This window comes from Astyanax mexicanus, chromosome 19 (assembly GCF_023375975.1).
Source record: "Astyanax mexicanus isolate ESR-SI-001 chromosome 19, AstMex3_surface, whole genome shotgun sequence".
Classification (NCBI taxonomy): domain Eukaryota; kingdom Metazoa; phylum Chordata; class Actinopteri; order Characiformes; family Acestrorhamphidae; genus Astyanax; species Astyanax mexicanus.
In genome coordinates, this window is record NC_064426.1 from 27,303,236 (window position 1) to 27,330,530 (window position 27,295).

Sequence of the window (27,295 nt, forward strand, 5' to 3'; positions counted from 1 at the left end):
AAATGTATTATAAGCAGTATATTTCTTTATTTGTTTTATTACAGAGTCTGTGGCCCGTGGTTCCACAAATATTTCTCCTTCTGGCCCCCAACAAGACAAGTTTGGACACCCCTGATTTAAATGTTCTTCTAGCTGTATGAAGTATGATGTTTGGGTTTCACATGTTTACGTCATATCTTATTCTGGGAGATTATTGGCTGATTGCAAAGCAAAAATCTGATTATTACCTAAATCATGTAAATTTACTGAAGTGAATTTACCTAAGCTCATGTAAACATGCTGATCAGATTACAAACAAACTTCTGAACTGATGTCCTACAGTAATTAGATTATAAAGTGCATGGAAAAAGAACTCAGTGCTGATACAGTTGATATCTAATGTTTTATTATATACTAAATATTGTAGATAGGTTCATTCATAATTAATGAACTAAAATTGTTTTAATGTTAATTATTGAGCAGAATGAGGTAGTCTTCATTTCTGTCTCTTCCTTTGATACACTCTCTGGTCTGGCAACACACACATTCCATTCAGGCATCTCCCGGAGGAAACAGGGTCATGCAGTGCTTTGAACTCACAACAATGTTTAATAGACGTGTTTTTTTTTATCAGTTGTTCTTCAGATTTATTTTTAGCCCTTTCCTACAGTTCAACCAAACAGGATTAATGTCCATAAGAGATGTGGAGTTTTTTTATTTCAGCCAAAAGGCTCTTTATTTGAAACAGATATTTAAAAGCATAAGCAATGTCCTTGTCCACACACTGCTGTCGTCTCAAGAACTTAACTTGAAGACAGAGATATTGTTTCATGACCAGTCTCATCGTCAGACCTGTTCCAGACTGAAAATGTGGGTGTCTGGATCATACTGCTTCTTAGGCCCCGTCCACACGAAGCCGGATATGTTTTTGTCTCCGTTTTTAAAAACGTATTCATCCGCACAAGCAGAGTTTTCAAAAATATCTCCGTCCACACGGAAACGGAGGTAGGGTCTGTACCTCCGGACAGGAGGGTCGGAAAAAACTGCATAATCAACTAACAACTAACTAGCTTATCAACTAAACTATCTGCCCTCACTGAGGCGAGCTGAGTGATGCAGCAGTAGAGCATTAGTGTTACTCCAAAACTACAGAGCTAACCCCGCTAAATGAAGAACCACTTAACGTAAAAATGCTTAATGTGGGGTTTCTTTCCACTAAAGTCTAAAGGACGAATCTTAACGTGGCTTAATGTACTAAAACGACGAGCCACAAACACTAAACATCTTATTTTTTCACTGCATAATAAACTTAATAAGAATCTATAAACAAATCACTATAACCCACATTACTGACCTGCTGTAAAATCCAGAGAGGCTGGGGAGTAAACAGGCTGGATGAGGAGCTCCAGTAACAGTAAATGATGTATTTTGAGTTTGCTGATGTAGCTGGTCTGTCAGTATATCCAGGGTGGTGTTGGAGCAGTATAATTAAAGCTTATACCGATAGAGTAGCGTGTAGAACAGCCAAACACGCCACTATCACTCGTCTCAGCTACACTGGTAAAACATGTTACAGCGTTTAAAGCTGGTTCTGGGTAATTCCACGCTGTTGTTGCGCTGAAAAGAGTTCCCTCCCGATCTCTACGCTGTGTGACGTCAGCGTTTTCAAAAACCTCAGTTTTCCCTGGTCCACACGGCTCTGCTGGAAACAGAGTTACCAAAAATCTCCACCTCGAAAGGCGTTTTCGAAAACCTCCATTTTTAGTGACCGAAGACGCCGTTTTCGTGTGGACGGAAGACCAAAACGCAAACAAAAACCTCCATTTAAAAAAAATACCCAGGTTCGTGTGGACGGGGCCTCAGTTTACCTTCTTGAACTGTACTGTGACAAATAAAAACTCTTCACAGGAATGCTGACGTAAAAAACATAAAAAGATGATCCAATTAACAAAAATCATGTTGGTCTGAGATGCAAATAGCCTGAGGCTTTCTGAAATAACTACCAGTTACTGCTTAAATGCACCATAAATAAATGTGAGCGTGGATTCTTAGCACAGAACCACACTGGAAGAGTATTTGGCACTACAGAAATGTGACAAATGGTAACGTTGGCAGTGCAGTGCAAGTGATGGCATGTTAAAAGCTGACTAAAGGAAAAAATATTAGGAAGTGCTGTTCTGGGAATCATTTGGGTAATTAAATTCTTCTCTGGTAAAGAAGCCAAGAACATTACAGTCATTCTTCAGCATAAACACAGCGACTGAAGCTGCTGCATCTCTGTCCTCGTCCACCATGACTTCATGAGTTGAAAGGATGTTAAAGCAAGAAAACAGTGAGATTTATTTTCAATCATTACAAAACGCAAGGTGAGCACAGGGAGCGATAATCAATAGAGAGATAAAAAGCAAAACAAAAAACAGACAAAAAGTAAATGGACGTGAGAGATATCTGGATGGATAACACTGGATGGAATTTAGCTGATTTAACTAAGTAAATGATCTGGTGTTGCTCAGGTCTAGGTTCAGCAGCAGTATGTGCTGAAAGAATGAGGTCAGCTGACTCAACCTGAACATAGTGAATATAGACCAGGTTATTTCATCAATGGATTTTTTTCCTCCCTGATGGCACGGCCATATTCCAAGATGATAATGCCAGAATTGATGGGGCTGAAATTGTGAAAGAGCGGGTCAGGGAGCATGAGATCATCATTTTCACACATGGATTGTTCACCACAGAGTCCAGACCTTAACCTCATTGAGAATCTTTGGGATGTGATAGATGGAGAAGACTTTGTGCAGTGGTCAGACTCTACCATCATCAATGCTGCTGCAAGATCGTGGTGAAAAATGAATGCAACACTGGATTGAAATAAATCTTGTGAAGCTTATCAAAACAATGCCCTAGTGAATGCATGCCGTAATCAAAACTAATGGCCGCCCAACGAAATGTTAGAGTGTGACCTTTGTAGATTAAAATCTGATTTCATTTTGTGTTTGATTTTAGAGAGCAATATTTCTTCTTGGGCTAAACCCTTGGTTTCCATGTGGTCACTAAATTCTAATCCTTAGGATGTACATATATGTACATATAAAATTCACAGAGTTTAACAATCAAAAGTAGAAGCAGAACAGAACCCCAGTCCAGCTCAGTCAGAAACCGTGCTTTCAACTAGCAAACGAATGTTCTGAGAAAGAAAACAGGTGCAACATATTACAAGAAACCTCATAAAGGGGAAACCAGTGTAGTTTTTTTATGTTATATGTCAGTCATATTCAAGTGGCAAAGTTTAACAAAACCAGTGCAGTGCAAAACAATAAAAAATATCATAGCCCTCAGAAAGAGATCCTTCTTTAGCACCGTTCCAAAACTCAGATCCTAAAAGAATCTCTAAGAATGGCAGCAGCCAGCCACTCTATCAATGAGGCACAATGGAAACTTGGAAACAACAACTTTGACCCACTTCCCATTCCTTCTTTCCTCTAAAGGCAACATGGTGGTTCCTTCAAGTGTCACAGTAAAATCGCCATTAAACAGTGTGTAGTATCTGACGTCACCCACCATTCTACAGCCAGTAATTATTCCATTGTTCTGGTCTAGGGCCGAAATCTAGCACTGACTGCTGCAATACTTCTAAGAAAGAACATCACATACATCAGAAATCTTCATCTTTATGCAGAATTAGCTAAATTTAACACTGGGACTAAGGCTACGTTCACATTACAAGCCGCATCTTTTGCCGGAGTGGAGAAACAGCAAACAGCTGGTCGAGGACGTGAAAAAAGACCAGGCAGTTTGCTTTTGCTGTTTTTACAGCTATAGCTGCACAGCTGCACCAAGAGATGTGTGGGTACGAGAGAGAAGCATGTAGCGCATCCTTAAAAGCAAAAAGAGGCATGAATTTCGATTTGATCGTTCACATTCATGTCGCATGTGCATAGATCAGATACATATCCGATTTAGGACCACATATGAAAGGGGAAAAAAAAACAAACAAACAAAAAAAAACAGATTTGGCACGTTCACACAACCATGAAAAAATCTGATCTGAGCCACATTGAGCAAAAAAAATCTAATTTGAGTCACTTCAGCCTGTTAGTGTGAACGTAACCTATCAAGCCCCTACTTCAACTCACATTTCCATATGAAACATTAAACATGTCTGCAAATCAAATGTTAAATACTGTATTCAAATTCTCTACTTCAGTCCAGGTTAAACACTTTAAAACAGTGGTCACCATCCTTAGACCAGGAGTTCTGCGTTCTTGCAAATGTCAGCTCCAACCCTAATCAACCTCACCAAGGGATGTATGAAAATATAAGGTTTTGGGCAAAAAAAAAAAAAAAAGGCATTTGATTTTTTTTCACAGGTCTTCATTCATTTTTCTACCTTTTCCACTACTGTAATGATATAACTGACCTAAATCAAATGTATACTCTTTTATAATTATATTTATACTGTCAAATGTACAAAACTACAAAACTTTAAAAGCATTTATTGTAGACCTTTTTAAAATTCCAAAAGGACAAATAAACAAAGCACAATGACTTACCTGCTCCAGAATGTAGAGATAAAGAGTTCACATGTATGATATGATATAATCTTTGTATTTTATATATTATGTTACTCAAAACCATAGTTATAAAGCAAAAAATAGCATTAGGGTTAGCTGCATTGCTAACAGCTGGCTAGCTGAGACACAAACTGTTTTTTTCTGAGCTGAATTACTCTGTGATACTTCATGACAGGTTTATGGCACTATGATTATCCGACACAGCACGAGGTTTCAGCCAATGAGAGTTCAAATACATTTTTTCATTGTATGGTAAAAATGAATCATTAAAAAAATAATTTGATAAATGAGGTGTGCTGGATAAGTTTGGGTAGAAGGTAGATCTCCATAAGAAAAGTTGGTGACCAACGGTTTTAAAGTGTGGGCCAGTTTCCCTGAGTGGTAGTTTAAATAGCTAAGACCAAAAACTAAAACTAGGACTTTCCTTAGAGAATTCCTGTTTCCCCATAGAGAATTAGATTATTTCTGATTTATTTGATATTAACTCCTTTCACACATGCACTGAAACCTAGATCTTTACAGGTTTATTAAGTCTTATGTCTGTATCCAGCCCTTTTAGTCTGGGTTATGTCCAAGGATATGATATGTTTAGACTGCCAGCCTAAAACAGATTTTTGGCATGTCTAGATTGTATTTATATTGTACCCAGATTAATTTTTGATAGTGTGGACAGCCTTAAAACAAAATCCGATTTTTGCAAATCGTATCCAAACCACGATTAGAGGTGGTCTGAAATGTGAATAGAGCAAGTTAATTCACAGTGAAACATGCTGTATCACAGGGTAGTAATGCATGCCTAAACCCATGCCTAAACATTGTGGAATATTTTCTGTAGTAAGAATGAATCTTACCTTAAAATATCTGGCTTTACACTGCATGTGTGAAAGGGCACCTCTAAATAATGTCCGGACCTGATACTCCTGAAAGTCCATATGTGAAAACAGCAACTTGAACCATTACACACCATATATGTACACTTTCCTTCACCCCTTGAACTGTTTAAATATTATTACAAAGTAAAATTACTTTTTACTACAGTGCCAGACTGTCAGTCAGGTGTAGTCTGGTTCAGTAAGCCAGTGCTAATCAGTCCATCCTGACTACATCTCCCATGATGCTCTCTTCTTCATAACAGTAAAAAGGCAGACTTGGACAACCACAGCTCTTGCTTGATCTGGGTGTTGTAGTTCTGGCACTTTGCTCCCTGTTTGGTACTTTTATCCCTTTAATAAAAATACTTGTTTTTAACTCTCTCTGTTGTTTTTAGCAAGGGTTCCAAAAATATTCTCAGGCAATTTGTCCACAGCCTAAACTAGGTCTTCTCTGTGTGGTTCAAGTCAGTCGTTGAGCATTCCCCCAGATGTAGCTGGATCACGCCGCTCACGTGGAGCCGCAGAAGGTGCTCAAACTCAGAAGGCATGGAGTGTACGTTCTTCTTGCTCTGCCGGTTGTCGTAGTAGTGATTGGTGATTGTCTGGCGGCCGTGTGGGTGCAGGCTGAAGGGCCAGAAGCCGTACAGATGGACGTTGGTGCAGAGCTCCAAAGCCAGGCTGGTCACGATGAGACCCGTACTGAGGCGAGCAGTGCGGAGGCCACGCCCACGCCAGAAGCGGGCCAGGCTGCTGAGGTACTCCGGGTTGAAGAAGACGGGCCGCGGTCCAACGGCATTAAAGTCCTCCAGTGCATAGAGAGCGCGCAGTGAGACGGGCGTGTTGTGGCTGTAGGAGAAGGCCGGTAGCAGGAGCAGGGAGTCACCGTAAGGACGCAGGCTCTCCACAAACGGACGCCGTCGCTCCATCAGCCCGCTGAACCTGAGGAGACACAGAGAGGGGAAAAAAAGACATTTTAAACAGCAGATTCAAGTTCATTTTAATGCTTTACATGCACAAACTACTATCCTCACAAACTTTACTTTCTTCCCTTACTGGCTGTTTTTTAACTGACAGAAAAGAGCTATAGAGGTCTATAATAGTACGTTATCTGAGACACAAGCTTCCCAACCCAAACTTCAGCTTTTGTTTGTTGCCTTTCTTTTTGTAACTGTGACTCACATGTGATTCAAATAGCACCATGTTTCTACAGTTTTACTATGTTTATGCTATTTTGCCAAACTTTACCCTGTTTATCAGTTTTTTTTTCAGTTATTGTTTTTACCATGTTTTGCCATGTTTATAGTTTTACCCTATTTTTACTGTTTTACCATGTTTTTTTTTACCAATTATTGCTATTTTGCAATGTTTTTGACAGTTTTTCATTCTTTATTTCACCATAATTTTACCATGCCTCTACCATGTTTTTACATTTTTGCTATATTTTACCATGTTTGTACTGTTTTACCATGTTTTTATCATTTTACCATGTTTTTACTGTTTTACCATATTTTTACCATGTTTTTACTGTTTTACCATGTTTTTACCATGGTTTATCATTTTACCCTGTTTTTACATTTTTGCTAAATTTTTACCATGTTTTTACAGTTTTACCATGTTTTTACAGTTTTACCATGTTTTTACAGTTTTACTATATTTTTACCATGTTTTACCATATTTTTACCATGTTTTTACTGTTTTACCATGTTTTTACCATGGTTTATCATTTTACGCTGTTTTTACATTTTTACTATATTTTTACCAAGTTTTTACTGTTTTACCATGTTTTACCATATTTTTACCATGGTTTATCATTTTACCTTTTTTTTTACATTTTACTATATTTATAACATGTTTTACCATTTTATCATGTTTTTACCATTTTACCATGTTTTTACAGTTTTACTATATTTACCAAGTTTTTACTGTTTTACCACGTTTTTACTGTTTTACCATGTTTTACCATATTTTTACCATGGTTTATCATTTTACCATGTTTTTAACAGTTTTACCAAGGTTTTGCTGTTTTAATGTATTACCATGGTTTATTGTCTTACCATGTTTCTACTGTTTTACTTTATTTTACCGTTTTACCAAGTTTTTACCATGGTTTATCATTTTACCATGTTTTTACAGTTTTACTATATTTTCTTACCATGGTTTTACAGTTTTACCAGGTTTTTACCATGGTTTATACATGGTGTACATCTTCACATGCACTCATACTCACTTCTCTATGAGGATGCTGGGGTTGGCTGTAACCAGACTTGTCTTGTTCCCCACATCTTTCTCATAGCCATTTCCTAATGGAGGAAGATTACACCTGAGAGAACAGAGAGGAGACCTTTATGCACAAAGGAAAATACTCTTTCCAGCAGCTGCCTAAAAAACTAATGCCCACAAGACTGTAAGAAAAGTATAGTTTTTCTTAGTTTGAAATATAATAAAACACTGCAGCCAACAAGAATGGCGAAGGTCACATCTGTGAGACCAGGAAACTTTCTGAAAATTCTTATAAAAGATGTCTGCACCCAGAACCTGCACAAATATGACCTTCATGGAGGAGCCATTACAATAAAAACCTTTCCTAGGTCCTTAATACAAAAGTCACTGGCAAAGTTTTTTAAAGAAACATCTAACCAAGTTTGATGCTTTTGAGAAAAAAGGTTCTGAAAAAAAGTCATGATTTAAATATATACTTATATATATTTACAAAAAAATATCCAAATAGACTGTCTGTATTTGAGCCTTTAAAAAACCTCTTCCTTATTGCTTAGCTATACACAGTAACATATTTAATAATATAATTATTGCTTATTATTTCAGACCTGATGACAAGGTTTGCAGAGTTGATTTTTTCTGCACAGCTGCTATTCACCAAGATCCCTCCATTGCCCACCACAGCACAGGTATCCCAAGAAGCATTTCCAAAGGGTTGCTCCTAAACATGGATACACACAGATATACAGTACATACCACCACACACAATACACCATATTACAGTAAATTAGTAATGCATGCATTGCATACCTTGGCAAATGTGCTGAAGAGGGCTTTTGTCACCTGCAGTGGCTTTGTCTTCTCGCCATCATACACAACCTTTGACCCCACAGGCGTGTTAGACTGTGTAACAACAGCCTTGGATACGGCATGACAGCTGCTGCTTAGCAACGACCTGAAAGAGATTTTTATATTTAAAGACTTTCTCTGAAAGTGTAGCTAGAACTCCTCAAATTGATCAAATTTATTGCCTTTCACACATCAGGCTCCAGTTAATCTTTCTGCATTCATGTGTATGCATAAACAAACAATCCAACAATCCTGGGGTGAACCTGGCAGAGGGCGGTGTGCACAAAAGTGAAGCTTGTCTATCTGCTCTAGGACAATTAAATACTTCTTCAAACTGATAACAGATAATATAATCCATCTTTTAAAAATTTCAGATCACAGAAAACTATAGAAGTTCAGTTTAAATTGAGTGTTCAAACAAAGGTGAAATAACTGAGTGTAGATGAATTTATACAGTAGTAACAAATAAAGCTACATGACACCAGAGATGTTCATGAGTTGCTTCCTGCAAATCTAGTCATTTTGCCTTTTGTGTAAATATTAGCCACAAAGTTAATGAAACCACTTCTAAAACAAGTGAGCCTTTGTAGCTATAATAGTTAGCTAATCTATCTTAACTAGCCAGTAGTTTCACATTTGCTGACCTGAATTTTGAAAAATTTGCTTCACGCCTTTTCCATCTGGGTGAATATGATTTCAGCAATCTATCAATAATGGCATTGTCCCTGAAAAACACAAACACACAGATAGCCAATGAGGAAGCATCACAGATCAATATACGATTATTGCATGTTATTAATATTTAGTGTCTGAAATTCAGATATACACTACTTGGCAAAAAGGTTATACTATTTTACCCTGTTTTTACCATGATTTATGGGTTTACCCTGTTTTTACCATGATTTATGGTTTTACCATGTTTTTACCATGGTTTTACTGTTTTCTCATGTTTTTACCATGATTTATGGTTTTACCATGTTTTTACCATGGTTTTACTGTTTTCTCATGTTTTTACCATGATTTATGGTTTTACCATGTTTTACCATGTTTTTACCATGATTTATGGTTTTACCATGTTTTTACCATGGTTTTACTGTTTTCTCATGTTTTTACCATGATTTATGGTTTTACCATTTTTTCTCATGTTTTTACCATGATTTATGGTTTTACCATGTTTTTACCATGATTTATGGTTTTACCATGATTTATGGTTTTACCATGTTTTACCATGTTTTTACCATGATTTATGGTTTAACCATGTTTTTACCATGATTTATGGTTTTACCATGTTTTACCATGTTTTTACCATGATTTATGGTTTTATCATGTTTTACCATGTTTTTACCATGCTTTATGGTTTTACCATGTTTCTACAGTTTTACTATATTTTTATCATGCTTTTACAGATTTACCATGATTATCTTTTTATCATGTTTTACTATATTTTTACCATGTTTTTACCGTGGTTTATCGTTTTACCTGTTTTACAGTTTTACTACATTTGTACCATTTTTTTCGAAGTCGTCTAGTGTATGATTAGCATAGGACACATACGATTAATACGTGTCAGTGAAAACACTCACAGGTTTAATTATAACATAGTTTCAAAACTTTAAATTGCCACTTTCTGACATAGAAAGCCTTTTGTGAGTAAGCCAAAGGCGAGTGGAGGTCCCATATACCCATATTTGTTCAGAATTCAGATGTTCTTCATACTCACAAATAAGAAAAATGCTTCTTTATGGAACCCACATAAAATGTTTTCAATGCTTACTTCACTGCCCTGCTAGTTGTCGGCTTAATTGGGCCTGCCGCTTTTCTTTCACTGTACCGTGGACCATGAAGACCTGCAGCACTGTGGAGGAAAATAGGGAGAGAGAAAGAGAGACACACACATTATACTCGATCCACAGTGTCGTGTATACCAGGAATATATCATAGAGAACATTAACAACAACAGTGACAGTGATCAAGAATGTCTGACTTGAACCATTGATGCAAACAAACAAGCGACTCTGTCAGAAATCACATCCACATTTAATAAAGAAGGCCATTGTATCAATTTTAAGCTTACATGGGACATGGTAAAAGTCATAGGACTTTTGTCACTAGGTACTAGCCCCACAGCTCTGGAAAAAAAATAAGAGACTTCTTCAGTTACTGAATCAGTTTCTGTGATTTTGCTATTTATAGGTATATGTTTGAGTAAAATTAACATTGTTGTTTTATTCTATAAACTACACACAATGTTTTTCCTGAATTCCAAATAAAAATATTGTCATTTAGAGCATTTATTTATTTATTATTAGAAAATGAGAAATGGCTGAAATTTCAGAAATCAATATTTGGTGAAACACCCCTGTTTTCAATCACAGTTTTCATGCATCATGGCATGTTCTCCTCCACCAGTCCTACATGCTGCTTTTGGATAACTTTATGCCACTCCTGGTGCAAAAATTCAAGCAGTTCAGCTTAGTTTAATGGCTTGATTATATTCCAGAGGTTTTCAATTTGGTAAAATCAAAGAAACTCATCATTTTAGGGGGTCGGAGTCATTAGCCACACTCTAATATAACATTTTTCTGTTCTCCATAAATCCAGTCAAAACGAATTCTATCTCTCTGCCTTCCTCTTAGTTACTGACTGCCTACCTGTCTGACCCGATATTGATGAATGTTTGACCCTCAGGATCTCCTGTCACCTGTCCGGCCAAACTGATGGAAGTTTCTGGAAGTCAGACTTCCCCATCACCCACCACAGATCCAGTTTTTGCCACCTGCCTCGGACTAGTTGCTCGCTCTCTATTACTGATTACATCAAAGTTTATATGAACACTTACTAGGAATTTTCTAACTGCTTCTACTGCTGTTTTGGCTATTCACCTGAATATATTAGACTAATGTGGATGTATAAAGACTTTAACGTTCATTTAGAAGTTGTCTGACCAAAGGAGGATGGGTCCTCCCTTATATATTAGCCTTAATAGTACATGTGAGATAGTATATGTGATAGTACAAGGTACATGTGAGTCTTGGTTCCTCCCAAGGTTTTTCTTCCTCCATTGTTTACTAGGGGTTCTGTGTTGTATGTTCAATGTTTCATCTGATTCTCTGTCCTGCGATCATATTTCTAAAAGCTGCTTTGCACCATCATCAGTTGTTAAAATCGATGTATGAATAAATTTGATTTGATAGCCGCCCCATGTTACAACTGTCTCTGGTCTTCCCTACATTCGAACAAAGTCCGAGAATAAAGTCTAAAGTCTAGTTTCAGAAGAGATGGCGACAGACCTTTGAGTTAATCTTTGTGCATTTCTATAAATCTTTAAACATGTGTGTTTAAAGATTTGACCCACAGCATGGGATTCAGCTCTAATCTCAGCATACAAAGCCTACAAAGAATTCAAATCAGATTTGACTGTTTACATTTATTTTACATACATATCCATTCACAGTCTTAGTCCAAATATATGAAAGTGACACATTTCAGATCTGTGTCAAAAATCTGTTTTGGTCACTTCAACCTGGTAACGTGAACATAGCCTAATGCATCCTAATCTTAACAAAAGATTTTTAGAGAATACGACACATTTACAGTGTGTGTAGTGTGTAGTACACATTTAGATCTACTTCTAACTGATAGTTCTGCAGTGTGTTTACATTTTAAGTGATGACTACAGCTGAACGCTCGCTTGCTGTTAGGACAGTTGGTGTCGTTGTGGTGTGGAAAGATCTGTCTGCAATGTTTACAGATACTAGCTGTGTCTGAAATGTAAGAAATGCTGGCTGCTCAGGCAGGATTCTGCTGAGGTAGGAAGGCAACCGTCATGTCTAAATCAAAGTTTATAATCTTGTGTTTTATTGGAAGAAAATGCTAACAGCTAATAACAACACAGCAAAACACTCATATATAACAGTGAGCTGTTAATACTTGGGTATGGTTGCTTTTTGATTTGGGTTTCTGCCAGGGTGCAAATTATACAATGATATTCGGTGGAGGGTCAAGTATTTATTTGGGGTGTAAATGGAAACAGTACAGCAAAGGCACACGCTTCACTAAACTGAAGTCTTACAATCCTTATAGTGTCTCGTTCCTTACTGTAATGTCTACAATGTAAAATATAAATGCTTTACATCAGCTAATGTAGCCCATAACACACAATAACCTTTATAGTCATAAATAATATATTATGCATCAAAATCCACCATTAATCCTGCAAAAACACACAATGCTATTGGCTGCTATCTTTTATCAGCTTTTTTGCCGTTAAATTTAAATTCATATTCTGCAGAATCTCTTCCACAGGAATCATTTGTTATTTAATTCTAAATAAATAGAAATTAAAGTAACTGCAAATCCCTGCGGCTTTTGTCCCATCTCATCCACATATTTTGACACTGGGACTACAGTATTAAATGGAAGCCCATTTCCGCCACCTGAAGAAAAAAAAACGTCCTCAACTAAGTCATAATTATGAGATAGAAAAGTCATAATTATGGGATAGTAAGTCATAATTATGAGATAGTAAGTCATAATTATGAGATAGTAAGTCATAATTATGAGATAGAAAGTCATAATTATGAGATACTAAGTCATAATTATGAGATAGAAAGTCATAATTATGAGATGAATTTTTATCTCATAAATATGACTTACTATCTCATAATTATGACTTACTATCTCATAATTATGACTTACTATCCCATAATTATGACTTTTCTATCTCATAATTATGACTTAGTTGAGGACGTTTTTTTTTCTTCAGGTGGCGGAAATGGGCTTCCATAAAATGTTAAGGGGAGATATGTAGGAATGAATTTATATAGCCTGGCTAATGCCTTTTAAAAAGCTTGGCTATTGTTCCTTTTCAAGTGGCCTAATAAAAAGATAGGAAATACGTATTACCTTAAAAAATTGCAATACACCAGTTTATCTCAGATAAGTAAATCTACTTATCTGAGTAACTAATTTCTTACTAGGTCTACTGGAGCGTATGAAGTTTTTAGTTTCTTGTTCACATTTCCCTTCCGCCTTAAAACACATATCCATTCCACCTTAATAGTTCCCTGCATTAAAACACACTTTATCTACGTTAAAACATAGTTTCCCTTCTTTAGACTGTAGTAGATAATAAAGTGTTTTAAGAGTTTTACACATTTCGGTTTAGGGTGAGCAAAAAATCACAAACAGTCCATATAAAACAGAACGTGGATTCCCATCTGAATGTCCTGTTCCACCTTAAAAGCGCCACAAAACAAAAATCTACAGCCTGAAGCCTCCTCGGTGTCGCCACAGCAGCATTTAAGGCGGAATGGTAAATTAGCGGCATTTAAGGTGGGATAGCAAATTAATGTGAGTTATTTATGTAAGGAAAAGTGTGTTTATAGTGCGTATTTAAGAAAGCTAAGTAGAAAGCAAGCTACTTACAGGTAATGCTGTAGCTCGAGCAACTTGCTTATCTTACCGTACACGTAAGTCACCTGACCAATAATGAGGCAGCAGGCAGGTAAACGAGACTTTAGGGGTGCTAGAAATCGTGTCACAATATTCTTCCAGACGATACTGCATTGTTTTTGTAGTATTTAACATTATATGTATGAAGTATGTTTAAATGTTTTGACCCCCCAAAACTATTGTTTTTACCACTTTACGGGGGAGTTGAAGTTCTGACTCCCCCAGTACCCCCGTAATTCGCACCCTGGTTTTTGCTACCAACATTTTAGCAAGCTGTCTCCTGATGCATATTCACTTTACATATTCACATATTTTTCAGACTATCAAACAAACTTTAATATCAGACAAAGACAACATGGGTAAATATAATATAATATAATATAATTATGATAATTTCATTTATATGGGGAAAAAAATTATCCAAATTATCCCCCCCCCCCCAATTAACTGTGATTAATCACACTTTTTGGAAAGCAGAGTTCAATTTCACTATACAAAACCAGATCTGATTACTGCCAGACCTGTAGAATCAAGAAATCACTTAAAAAGAACCTATCTGACAACATAAAGCAACTAAAAGATCTCAAAAAGCCAAAAGACATGCATAAACAGACGAGAAAACAAAGTCATTTGATCAGTCTGCAAAAGGTTACAAATTAATTTTTAAGACTTTGGAACTCCAGTGAACCATAGTGAGAGCTATCATTCACAAATGGAGAAAACATGGAATACTGGTGAACCTTTTCCAGGAGTGACCAGCTCACCTGAAATTATTCCACAAGGCCATGGACAACTCATACAAGAGGTCACAAAAGAACACAGAACAACATTTAAAGAACTGTAGGTCTCACTTGCCTCAGTTAAGGTCAGTGTTGATGATTTAACAATAAGGTAGAGGCTGGTTGAAAATTGTATCCTTGGGAGAGTTCAGGGCAAAAACTCTGCTGACCAAAAAGAAAACAAAAACCCATCTAACGTTTGCCAAAACAAAAACATCTTGATGATCCCCAGGACTTTGGGTAAATATTCTTTGGACTGATGCAACAAAAGTGGAACTCTTGAAAGGTGTGTGTCCCATTACATTTGGCGTAAAACTAACGCATAATTTCAGAAATAGAACATCATACTGAATGTAAAACATGGTGGTGGTAGTGTGATTGTCTGGGGCTGCTTTGCTGCTTCAGGGCCAGGACTCAAAAAAAAAGGAAAAGAAAAAGCTCCAAATGACGTAACCACTACAGAAGCACTGAACTCTATGACTGTTTAATGGCCTGCATCCTGTCTTTCACCTAAATTTGTCAGATCTGTCCTGTTGAACACTAACAACAGTGGCCTGGACTCAGGAAAAGTCCTCTCTCAGCAGTAAAAGGGGGTGGTAGCCTTGCCACGCTCTCACAGGCTCACATAAAAACTACTGCATTACACAATATGAGAGACTGGCAGTACTAGAGGGGATTAATCAGGGCACAAACAGAGCCTTGGCCTCACTAAACTCTTGGAAGTGGAAGCCACACTTTATTTAGAATGGTTTATTTTCAAGATTTAGGTACAACAAAGATCTGTTAACGGTCTCTGTGCATCAGGGATTTGTTTCATTGTAAATTTATACACGCACTAAAATATTTCAGACAAATAAGAATAAAAAAAAATTGATATACTCTGTTTCCAAAAAATTTAGAAACAGGGAAAAATGAGCAGCACAAAGTCAGATTGTCCACTACAGAAGAGATTAAAGAAAAGCTGTGGTTTAAAAAAGGTTAAAAATACTATACAATTGCTCAAATCTTACAGAACAGACTCTTTTAAGAAACAAATTGATTATTTGCAAAATATCTGCAAAGAATGAAACCCCTGCCCCTCATATTGCCACAAAATATGAAAGCTGTAATGGTAATCTAATTTTTAAAAAGAAGGTCCCCATTGTTCTATTGATTGGGCTCAAATCCATAACTGAGGCCTCAAATTGGCATTAGAAAGTCCAAGATGTTCTCTTGGCAGTAAAGTATTGCTCAAACAGATTTCATAAATGGTGCTCGATTTATAGGGCCAGAACTTTGTCCACTACAAAATGACAAAAATGAATTGACAGGTCTCAGAATGATATACAGCTCTGAAAAAAATAAGAGGACACTTAAAAATGATGAGTTTCTTTTATTTTAGCAAATTGAAAACCTCTGACATATTATTAAGACGAAGATGGATGATCACCACAAACCAAGCGGAACTGCTTGAATTTTTGCATTAGGAGTGGCATAAAGTTATCCAAAAGCAGCGTGTAAGACTGGTGGAGGAGAACATTACAAGATGCATGAAAACTGTGAAAAAACAGGGTTATTCCACCAAATATTGATTTCTGAACTCTAAAAAAATAAATAAAACATAGTTTGAAGTCTGAAAGTTCTGCATCTTTTTTTGTTATTTTAGACATTTCTCATTTTCTGCAAATAAATGCTCTAAATTACAATATTTTTATTTGGAATTTGGGAGAAACATTGTTTATAGTTTATAGAATAAAACAACAATGTTTATTTGACTCAAACATATACCTATAAATAGCAAAGTCAGAGAAAGGAACTAAAGTTTTATTATTTAGATCACTTTTAAGCCTCACTCAGAGTCAAGCTGTACTTCTCCATGCCTTCTTTTCCAAATATATAGCATGACCGTAGTGCTGGACGATATGGCCAAAATTCATATCACGATATATTCCTTAATTTCGGTCGATACGATATAATTCCGATATCGATATAAATACTTAGAAGGCCTCAGAAAACTGCTAAGAATCCCTGCAATGGAAATATGTACCTACTAGGGGTGGGCGATATGGCCCTAAAATAATATCACAATATTTCATGGTATTATCGCGATAACGATACTCTTGGCGATATGACAAAAAAACAAAAAACTTTTTTATTATTGTATACGATATGATATTGCACACCTTTAAGATATTTAAAAAAAACAATAATTTCAGCAGATTTATAACAGAAGTCAGTAATTGAGAATTACATGATACTAATAATAATAATGCACTCCAAATATCTCCATATATCCAGTATTAAAGTAAAATAAATGACACTTTACAGATATAATCTGTCTCTAGTAAATATTTAATAGGAAATTAGAAATGTGTGAGTTTTTATTTTGCTTAAAACAGCAAAAAAATTAGTACCCTGATGTGATAATTAGGGATGAGTGATGTGGCACGATATTTCAGAGTATAATATCGTGATATATGATATGGCACACCCCTAGTACCTACTACTGTCTACTTAATTTAAGTCTTTGAAACCTCCTTTCACGAAAACATTATAATACTTAAGAAATAAACAATAGTCAAGATAAATCAATGCTCAATTTTATTTGCATATAGCAAAATAAATACATGACATCCCTATCAAACATAAGCCAATATAACTATTACCAATAAAAAATAACTTAAAATTAGGATAGAAGCAGAGCTTCTTAGTCTTTTGTAAACAAATTTAACAGATCAAAACAAAAGTGTTCCAACTAGGATAAAGAACACAAGAAGCCTTTATACACATAAAAGCAACAAAATTTCCCCGTCAAATAAACAAACCTATAGGCTTTATCAACTATAAATAACTTAGTTACAATATAAGCTACAAAAGTGCTTCAGCCAAAATACAACTCTTTATGAACATAAAAGGAACATGATATCCCCGTCAAATAAACAAACCTAAAGGATTCATAAACTTTAAATAACTTAAATAACTTACAACATACGCTATAAAAGTGATTCAGCCAGTATAAGGAAAATATTGTATGTAGTGGAACTGATTGAGGTGGTGGAACAGATTAGATGTTTTAACGTTACCGCTGCTGGTCGGCTCCACTCTCCGGCACAATTTGCAGCAAACTGAAGTTTAGCAGACCTTCCGAGAGTCGAACCAAATCCTCACCACTGAATTAGACCTCCCTCCTTCAATTAATCACTTGTGGAAGCGGCAGGGGCATTCATTTTGCATCAAAAATGTCCCGTGCTGGGAGCCAAGAGGACCCGCGGCTGACAAAGAGGACCCGCAACTGACCGCTGACCGAGCGGACCCGTAGGCGGACCGAGCGGACCCGTGGGCGGACCCGAGGCTAGGCTAGGCTCGGTTCCGTTCCGTTCCACTCCAGCGCGGAACATTTCAGATGCAAACCGAGCCTACCTTAACCTTGGATCCGCTCGTGCCGGCTCCGTTTGGCTCCAGCGCGAGGCATTTTAGATGCGTAGCGGACCCGAGCCTAGCCTAGCCTAGCCAAATCTAGCCTAGCCTAGCCTATCTGGCTACGTGCCTATGTGATTACGTCATCACGCACAGAGATAGTCCAGCTACGGAAGCTGATTGTGTTCAGCTGTGCGGCGAGCTGACGCCAGTAAATCGCATGTCCGTGACAGATCTGTAAATAATACATATCGATATACCACAAAAATGATATCACCGTTATTGAAACATTTCTTATCGCGATAAATACCGATATCGAATTATTGTCCAGGCCTACATGACCGTGCCTGAAATTCTAATGATTATATCAGAGTTTTACTGAAAGCAGAAGAACATTGAAAAGCAGTGGAGTACACTGGCTCAGGACAAGGAGGAAAAGCTCAGAACAGACAGTCAGGATGGAAAACAGGAAGAGATTCAAATAGGGTCAAGCAATAAAGTGAGCATTAAACCAGTCTGAATGGGTCTCTGCAACTTCTCTTAAATCTGGCTGCTCCTTACATCAACAGTACAGTTATAAATATTAAAATGACTATTAAATGCCTCCAAACCAAACCGGTCAATATGTCTTCTCTATGTCACATCATTCACATTCATAATTCACTTTTCAGTTACATATTTGCACAGCGCTGTTCACTGAAAATGCAGTAAAGTGCTGAATGCTAGCAATAAAGAAAATCTCCAATAGGAAAATAGTCATGCTTACTTTACTGCATTACAAAAATCTTGATAGGAAAGTTTACTGTTAACTTGTCAGGCATTTTTGCAATGCCACCAGTCAGATATTTCCAATCACAGAGGCTTAATAAATAAAAATACTTGAACATGAAGGTCGAATTACGGCTTAAAACCCTGTAATTTCTTTATCAGTTCTTATGTAACATCTTGATCTAGAGTTATATTAAAGCTAATCATGGCATCTGTTTACAGATAAAATCCCACTTTATTAAAAAGAGTTAAGTTAATCAGTTTGCTGATTACACTGTGTGCAGCATACTAAAGGTAAAGATCTCCTGTGGAGATCTGCGCAAGTGCAGCATCTATGCAAAGACAAAAAAAATCCTGTTTTTTGTGCATTACTGATCCAAATACTACAAACTGTTTATGAAGTTTTTGTCAGATTTGATCAGTGATTTAAAATATGATTCAAAAACTAACTTCACCTTCAATTCCCTTGTGAAAAAAGTAGATTAAAGTATACTAAGCATTATTATGCTATAGTGCACTAAAGTGTTCTTGTAGCCACATTATTAATCAGTACATTCAAAGAGAGCTAAAACAGAACATTTTTTGTACTAATTATACTTTAATTCTATAAAAACAGCACAAAAGTCTTACTTAAATTATGCTAAGTGTATTTAACTATAACAAAATTAGAACTATTTTAAATATACTGAAGTAACATTTAAACATACTACTTCGTGTATGTAACCCCATATTTTAATATACTTAGAGTAAAATTATAATACATTTAATGAGTATTACAACTGTATCTCTATTATACACCAGGTATTTTAGAAATGTATTAAGAATTGATGTTAACTATATTTACATTAAAGTACAAATATGCTTCTTGTTCCTTTCTTTTTTTTGAAGTAGCACACTTCTAGTATACTTCATTGGGTATAAAAATATATTTTAATATACTGTACTACAATTTTTAGCATTTTACAAATTTACTTTTTTTTTTAATTAGTAGTAGTAATTTAATTTACTTCCTAAAAAGTTGCATGATACATTGTACTTTAAGTGAACCAATGTAACAACTGTTTTTAACACTTTTTGCTACAAAAGTATATTTGAAAAAAAGTATTTAAGAAATATACTGAATTACATTAAAACTAAAAGTGTACTTCATAGTATTTTTAAAAATACTCTATATTGTACTTTTTTAAAAGTATGATTAAAGTTTACTTTTAAACATTTGATGAAAGCATAATATTAATGTACTTTTAATATATTTTAAGTAAGTACATAAATCTGTTAGTATAATTACAGCATAATTAGACATTTCTTAATATGTTTTAAGCACAATTAAGTATCTATTTTTTCACCAGGGTTTCCCAAAAGTTTAGTCTGTCCCCTTTCAAAAATATGGGAAGCTGGTCTCATAAGAGCTGGGGGTGTTTTCACAGCATTGTGGCACCCACTGGCTCTCTTTTTATTGAAGGGCGGGACTTTGTCAGTAAATGGATGCCTTGTTTTATTAGGAGGAATAAAATGCTGATTTAAGGCCTAGCATGATATGAGGCATGAGTTTAGGCTTGCGTGGAGCAGCAGAACTGAGAGTTTATATATAGTTTTTGTTTTTGAGGAAGGAAGATGACTACTGTAGATAGTTGTTCCTCTGAACAGGAAATAAAAAAAAGCCACTCAGAGACTACACGGAATAAACTATAATGACAAAATATGACAGCAGATTAAGATAACAGTGTCATATACATGTGAGACAACTGTGACAAGCAATGTTTAATATGTGCACAAATATGCCACAAATTCAAAAAAATCCAACAAGTGTCAAGTATTATCTGAAGATGCTCAAGTCCCTGTCGAGAAGTATTGCCAAAAGAATAGGATTATCTGCAGCAGATCAACATAAACCAGTGGGCACCAAGCCTATTGTCAGGTCTAAAACCTAACATTAGAAAGCTGTAGAGCAGTGGAAGTGTGTTCTCTGGAATGATAGTGCTCAAGTCAATATATTTAGAATGAGTTGAAGAGTTGGGAATGAGGTAGAGTACTGATCATCCAACATCCCGAGCATGCTATTGCTCTACTGTAGCTAGTTGTCTTGATAGCAATGCTTCAAAATCGGTTAGACTTCGGAAAATAGCAACAACATAAAGAACAGCAGCCGGATTCACATTGAAAAACACCAAAATTGAAGACACATGTTTTTTTGCAGGACAGTGACAATATTCAAAAAGCCTTGAATTTCTTAGACTGCATCTACCATTATATATATTTCTTTAATAAAGAAAACAAACAGCTTCAGGGGGGACCTAGGGTTTTCCATTTTCCTTTGTAAAATCCAAGTCTTGATTGTTCCTGCTGATTCACCGACAGGATGTTTGCCTGTTCCTTTCTTAGAGTCTTCTAGTAACTCTTCTCTGATTCAACTACCACTTCTGAGTCTTCTGACCACGTGCGGAGTCAAAAATATCATAACGATGTGTTTGTTGGACTCTTTTTAAAGAGATAACTTTGAAAAGGGTTCTAATTACGGACCTTTAGACGAGTTCTTCCATTGGTATATTTTTTTAGGACAATAGAAATGCTAATTTTAGTGTACGTGGTAATTCTACAATCCAATACAAACCCAATTTGACAAGCATACAATTGCTACAGAGTAAAATTAGCTTTGTGTTTAAGAGTAGAATTTAACAGTGCCTTGGATAACATATGGTCCCAGTTGCTGCAGTGTTAAAATAACTCAACCACAAGAGTTATTATTCAACAGCGTATGGAGTCATCCACAGCTACAACAGCTCTTTAAAAAGGCAAGTACATGTACAAAATATAGGAGGCTCGTGAAATACATCAGATATACCACAGAAATAATTATATATTTATTCTGAGCAAGCTTAATTTAAAACAGGAGGGTAATCCCATGAAAGTATGCAAAACAAGCAGTGGTTCTCCAATAATAAGCTTTGTTGTATCTGTCTCTGTTGGAGAGTTGCCCTTTTTCATCCTCCAACCCAACACCAACATGGTAAATGGCACTCTACCAGTGAAACCACCACAATAAAATTTGATTTATCTAAATATATAAACAGATATAACACTTAAACATAGAAACATATAAACCTCACAAACAACACAAAACCAGCTAAGATCCCCAAACAAACAATAATCAGGCATTTGGAGCTCCAAGAAAAATATTTTGCCAGCTGCACGAATCACGAATCTGGCTGGCTATTGTCAGCAACTAGTGGAAAATCCAAGTCTTGATTGTTCCTGATGATTCATTGACAGGATGTTTATTGCTGCATCCTGCTGACAATAGTTTGCCTGTTCCTTTCTCAGTCTTCTAGTAACCCTTTTCTGAGGGTAACACCAAGAAAGTATGCAAACCAGGCAGTGGTCATGCAATAATAGGCCAACTCTCTGTTGGAACGTTGTCCTTATCTACCCTTCAACCCAACCCAACCCAACTCAACCCAACCCAACCCAACACTTCACCAGTGGAACCATCACAATTAAATCTCATGTATCTAAATATATAACACATATAACACATACACAAATACATATTTAAACCTCACAAACAACATAAAACCAGCTACAATGCCCAAACAAATAATAATTAGGGCTGTTTTAAGACATTTGGGGCCCCAAGCAAAGTATTTTTCCATCTGCAGGAATCACTAATCTGGCTGGCTATTGTCAGCAACTAGTGGGAGGGGCCCATTGGGGGGGATTCTGATAACAGTATCATACTTTCCCACATTGACCATCACAGAATTTACACAGTTTGTTGTTGCATTAAATTCATAACCACTTGTTGGGTCCACTCTTCTGGGAGTCCCAGGCCAGCCTGAGAATACTGGTGGTTGTAGAGCATGCTGGGAGTGAAGCAAAATCAAGAGACAGAGTCTTTGAGACAGAATACTCTGTGGGGAGTTGAATTTTAACTCTGAGAAATAACCCCAACCCTGTGGATGTTTAACACCGAGGTTAACACAACTTCGAGGGAGCCAAAGAATGTTTACAGTGTGATTTTTAACTATTTAAATGAGGATTTTAATCTCTAGATGTGACTGACACATTTTCCCACAATACCCAGTCTAGTCTAATGGAAATGCTCATAGGTCATAGGTCCATCTTGGGCACGCTGTGTGTCTGTCCTAAATCATCCAGCACTGCTTGTGCTCTCACATGACTCAAATACTAAAAATGGCTCTGTACCACATGGGAACAGATTACATATCAGTGGTGTTAGCATTTCAGATAACAGCGTGGACTCAAGCGCAACTTCTGTGAACATCTGAACAACATCTAATTACTGTTTTGGTAATTAAAAAGCAAATCATTTCAAAACATAACATTTAGTTCTGAGCTATAGTCAGTCCTGAATGCTGTATAATTGTGCTTATTTAGCACTTAGACATGTCAAACCCTAAAAACCCACTCCATAATTTAAAAAGACTAATTTAATCTGCACCAAAAAGTGCCCAAAGAAAATCAATTCAATAAAAGAACAACTTTAGAGAGCCATTTTTGTGCTATGTTTGAGGTACAAGCTAGATGCACATAGATGTAAAATGATGCAAGGGGTTAGTTACCAAAGACTTAAGGCGAAATGGTAGGGTCACCAAAGGGTCAAAAAAACCTGATGCTGATGGCTGACTCAGCATACATAAACTGACTTTGTTTTAACAGTATTTGGACTCCAGAACAGCAAAGATAAAAATACTACCAAGTCCAGCATGTCTAACTGTGTTCACATTAGCTGATCATTTTACAGTAATATCAGACTTTGAAAAACTGTTCAGAATTTTGTACAGATTGTCTGTTAATGCAACCAACAGCACAAAAAAGCTTAAAGCCTCTGTCTATTTCAGGTCCAAGTCTGTCAATCACTTCACTCCTAAATTTACCCCCAATTCTTTAAGATAATGTGAATGCAGCTGAATTAAAAACAGAATTTTGGTTGGAAATAAAAATTAGACAAAAATATGGAAAGACAGTTGAGACGAGGAAAATGACAAATGGGAAATGAAAATGGGTCGGGCTGTTCTGTTCCACTGAAATATACAAAATATATGGGTGGAGCTACACATCATAATGCAACCAGCCAGCAGAGGCACTGGATCTATGTTGGCTTTACTTTTTTGATTTGCCACACTGTCTATACATACACTACATTGCCAAAAGTAATAATTAAAATAATTGAATTTTTACTTTTACAAACATAAGTGACAGAATGGGTCTCTCACAAGAGCTCAGTGAACTCCAGAATTGTGCTGTGATAGGATGCCACCTGTGCAACAAGTGTAAATTCATTACCAAATATTCCATAGTCAACTGTCAGTGGAATTATAACAAAGTTTGGTGGAGGGGGGATTAAGCTGTGTTTTTTTAGGATCATAAAGACATGAATCCATAAAGACATCAATTAAGTTTTTTAGTGTCGATTTTACAGAATGTTAGCGACGGGCTCCAGAGCATGTCTACCTAGCACCACGCCAAAACCGGAAGTCATGAATGAACAAGTTAAGTGAGAATGGACTTGACTCTCCTGTACAGAGTCCTGATAGAATGGATAGAACAACTTTGGGATAAATTAGAGTGGAGATTGTGAGCTAGGGCCTTCTTATTTAACATCACTCTCTGATTTCACAAATTTGCTTCTGGAAACACAATCCTAAACCTTGTGGAAAGACTTCCCTGAAGAATTGAAGCTGTTTTAGCTGTAAAGGGTGGGCCAGCATCATATTAAACCCAGTGGGTTAAGATTAATCCAAGTTCATTTGAATGTGAAAGCATACAAGCAAACAAGCCAAGGTTTAGAAAGTCTAAAGTGAAATAGAAAACAGATGTGTGAGATTAGTACTCCGGTGACGTGGATGTTGGAAACTATCACTGATCAGTTGGCTGGTGATTGTGATGCTGGTATCAAGAAGTGGGGGATTGTGGGAGTTGTAGTGAGTGGATTTGATTGAGCCAGAGGTAGGAAACAGAAGACTGACACCAGGAAAATGAGATGTGTAAGTGTGAACAGTCTTTTTTAAAAAAAGTTTATAGAATCACTACCAGTATCTAATTTAAAGGTTCTAGGAAGAACCTTTAAGTTGTTATATGTTAGATGTGGTTTTGAGGAACCACAAGAGGTACTTTTATGACATTGTTCAATGAACTTGTTGTAGGTCTGCAATCTTTTCGTAAATCAATGGAGAATAAAAAAAAATTGATTCTGCTTTTGTTGGAGTTTCCGTCTGTCCAGGTCAGATCAGAAGTTCAAACTCTGACAGATACTTGGAGGAGCTCAGATCCACCTCTAAAGCATTTGGATTCCACCAATCCACATTCAGACAGACAGTGTACAAATGGAGAAAATTCAAGACCATTATTACTTTTTCCAGGAGTGATCGACAAACAAAGATCAGGTCAAGAGTGATGCGTGTAGTAAGATAATAATAGTCTGTGAGGTCACAATGGTACCCAAGGTAACTTCTAAGCAACTAAAGGCCTTTCTCACATTGACTAATGTGACTGTCCACCAAGATTGGTATACATGGCAGGGTTGCAAGGAGAAAGCTGCTGCTCTCCAAAAGGAACATTGTTGACCTGCCGCAGTTAAAACTCAGAAAGAGAAGCCAGAGTACTACCTGAACAATGTTTCAAAATAGATCTTTTAGGTATATATAAGAAGTGTGTGGAGAAAAGAAAACACCATATCCCATCATTAAAAAAAACAGTGGTAATATTATTATGGTTTGGGCCTGTTTTGCTGCATTAGGGCCAAGACAGTCTGCTTTTATTGACAGAAAAATGTACTCTGCATTTTCCTTGCTAATTCTGAAGGAAAATATCAGGATATCTCTCTGTGAGCTGAACTTTAAGATATTGTGGGTCATGCAACAAGACAATGACCCTAAAAACCCTGACAAAAGCCAAACAATTTCTAATCGGAATTCAATATAAATGTTGTGGAAAGATCATAGAACCACAGTGTTTTCGGTGATTAAACAACTTTCATATATGATGCAAAATATCTGTAGATGTTTCTTTAAAGAAACATTTTAGTAAAAATCAATACAAAACTAGAAAAAGTTTCACTATATCATTAATATAAGTAATAAAACAGGTTTTAATCGCATGATTAGACTAAATTAAAGTAAATCTCCAGATCTTGGCTCAGACAGGCTTGGAAAACATGCAGTCCAAAGAGACATGGATACATATCAATCATCAAAGGAAGTGAAAGCAGTTAACAGATAGCTGTGTGAAGGAGAATTTGATAGTCAGCAAAGAACTTGACAAGCACTTGATACTTATCATGATTCAAGGCTTTCGATTTAATATATTGTAATATATTGAGATATTGCAAGCATGGCAATATATTGACAGACATTATATTATAAAATTAGTATAGTATATTCTGTCATAGTATAAAAACACACTATCATAAATCTTTAAAGTTAATAAATGTAAAGTTTAGTTTATAATGCTATCTAGTGGGCGCAGTTTAAACACAACACATAATGACACACTTCTGACACAAATCTTAGTTTACATGTAAACCAAAAAAATGATACTGGGTTTTTGAAAATCGATACAGTATTGCAAAACAATAAAATCGTGATATAGGATAGCAATATTTTCGTAAACCCCTAGTCGGTAAATAAGCAGACAGGACCAGATCATCAGCCTCACCTGTTACTGAGAAAGTGCCAGAGCACCACACTGAAGAAGGAGGTGATGAACAGGACACCCAGCAGCCTTAGGATCAGAAGCCTCATACCTCATACATCCACACACACACATACACATGCGTGTACACACATACATAAACATCTAGACGTACACACACACTCCAGCCGGCCGAGTCTTCTTCATATCCTCTTCTGCTTACTTTGTTCCATCTTCATTTATTCCTTTATGTCACTTATTCCATTCAGTCCTTCTTCCACTCTCCTTGTTTGAGGCCATCTCTCTCTCTCTCTTTCTCTCTCTTTCTGTCTTACTACTCTCTTTCTTTCTGTCTCTCTCTCTCTCTCTCTCTTACACACACACACTTCCCTCCCCCTTTTACTGCTGCTCTTCAGTTCTTGCCTCCAGTTCTTTCACTTTCAGCCTTTCTGCCTCTCCCCTCTCTCTCTCTTCCTTCTGCTCTTTATAAAACACTGCATTCCTCTCCAATTCTCCCTTTCCCAGCCTTTCTTTCTCTCTCTCTCACTTTAAATCCTGTTTTCTCTTCCCTCAGCTTTCCAGCCGAGACCATTCAACGCTTGTCTCGATCTCCCCCTGTCACTAACTCTATTTATCAATCTTTAATTCTTTCGAGAGTTGGCTCTTTCTTACTTTCTCAGTCCGTTTCCCTCGAAAATCTCAAGCTGTTGCTTCTTCTGCATTCTCTACCACCTCCCCCCTTTCCCTCTTCTTCTCCCTC

General features: G+C 36.6%; 1 protein-coding gene across 1 annotated transcript; it reads right to left on the reverse strand.

The window, feature by feature from the left end:
* On the reverse strand, positions 1-27,295 carry st8sia6 (ST8 alpha-N-acetyl-neuraminide alpha-2,8-sialyltransferase 6). The gene is made up of 7 exons (XM_022672372.2): positions 26,560-27,295; positions 10,263-10,343; positions 9,133-9,213; positions 8,450-8,594; positions 8,248-8,360; positions 7,650-7,742; positions 1-6,361 (listed from the first exon to the last, which is right to left on the reverse strand). Exons 1-7 carry the CDS (start codon positions 26,643-26,645, stop codon positions 5,863-5,865), a joined length of 1,098 nt encoding a protein of 365 aa, XP_022528093.2. The 5' UTR covers positions 26,646-27,295; the 3' UTR covers positions 1-5,862.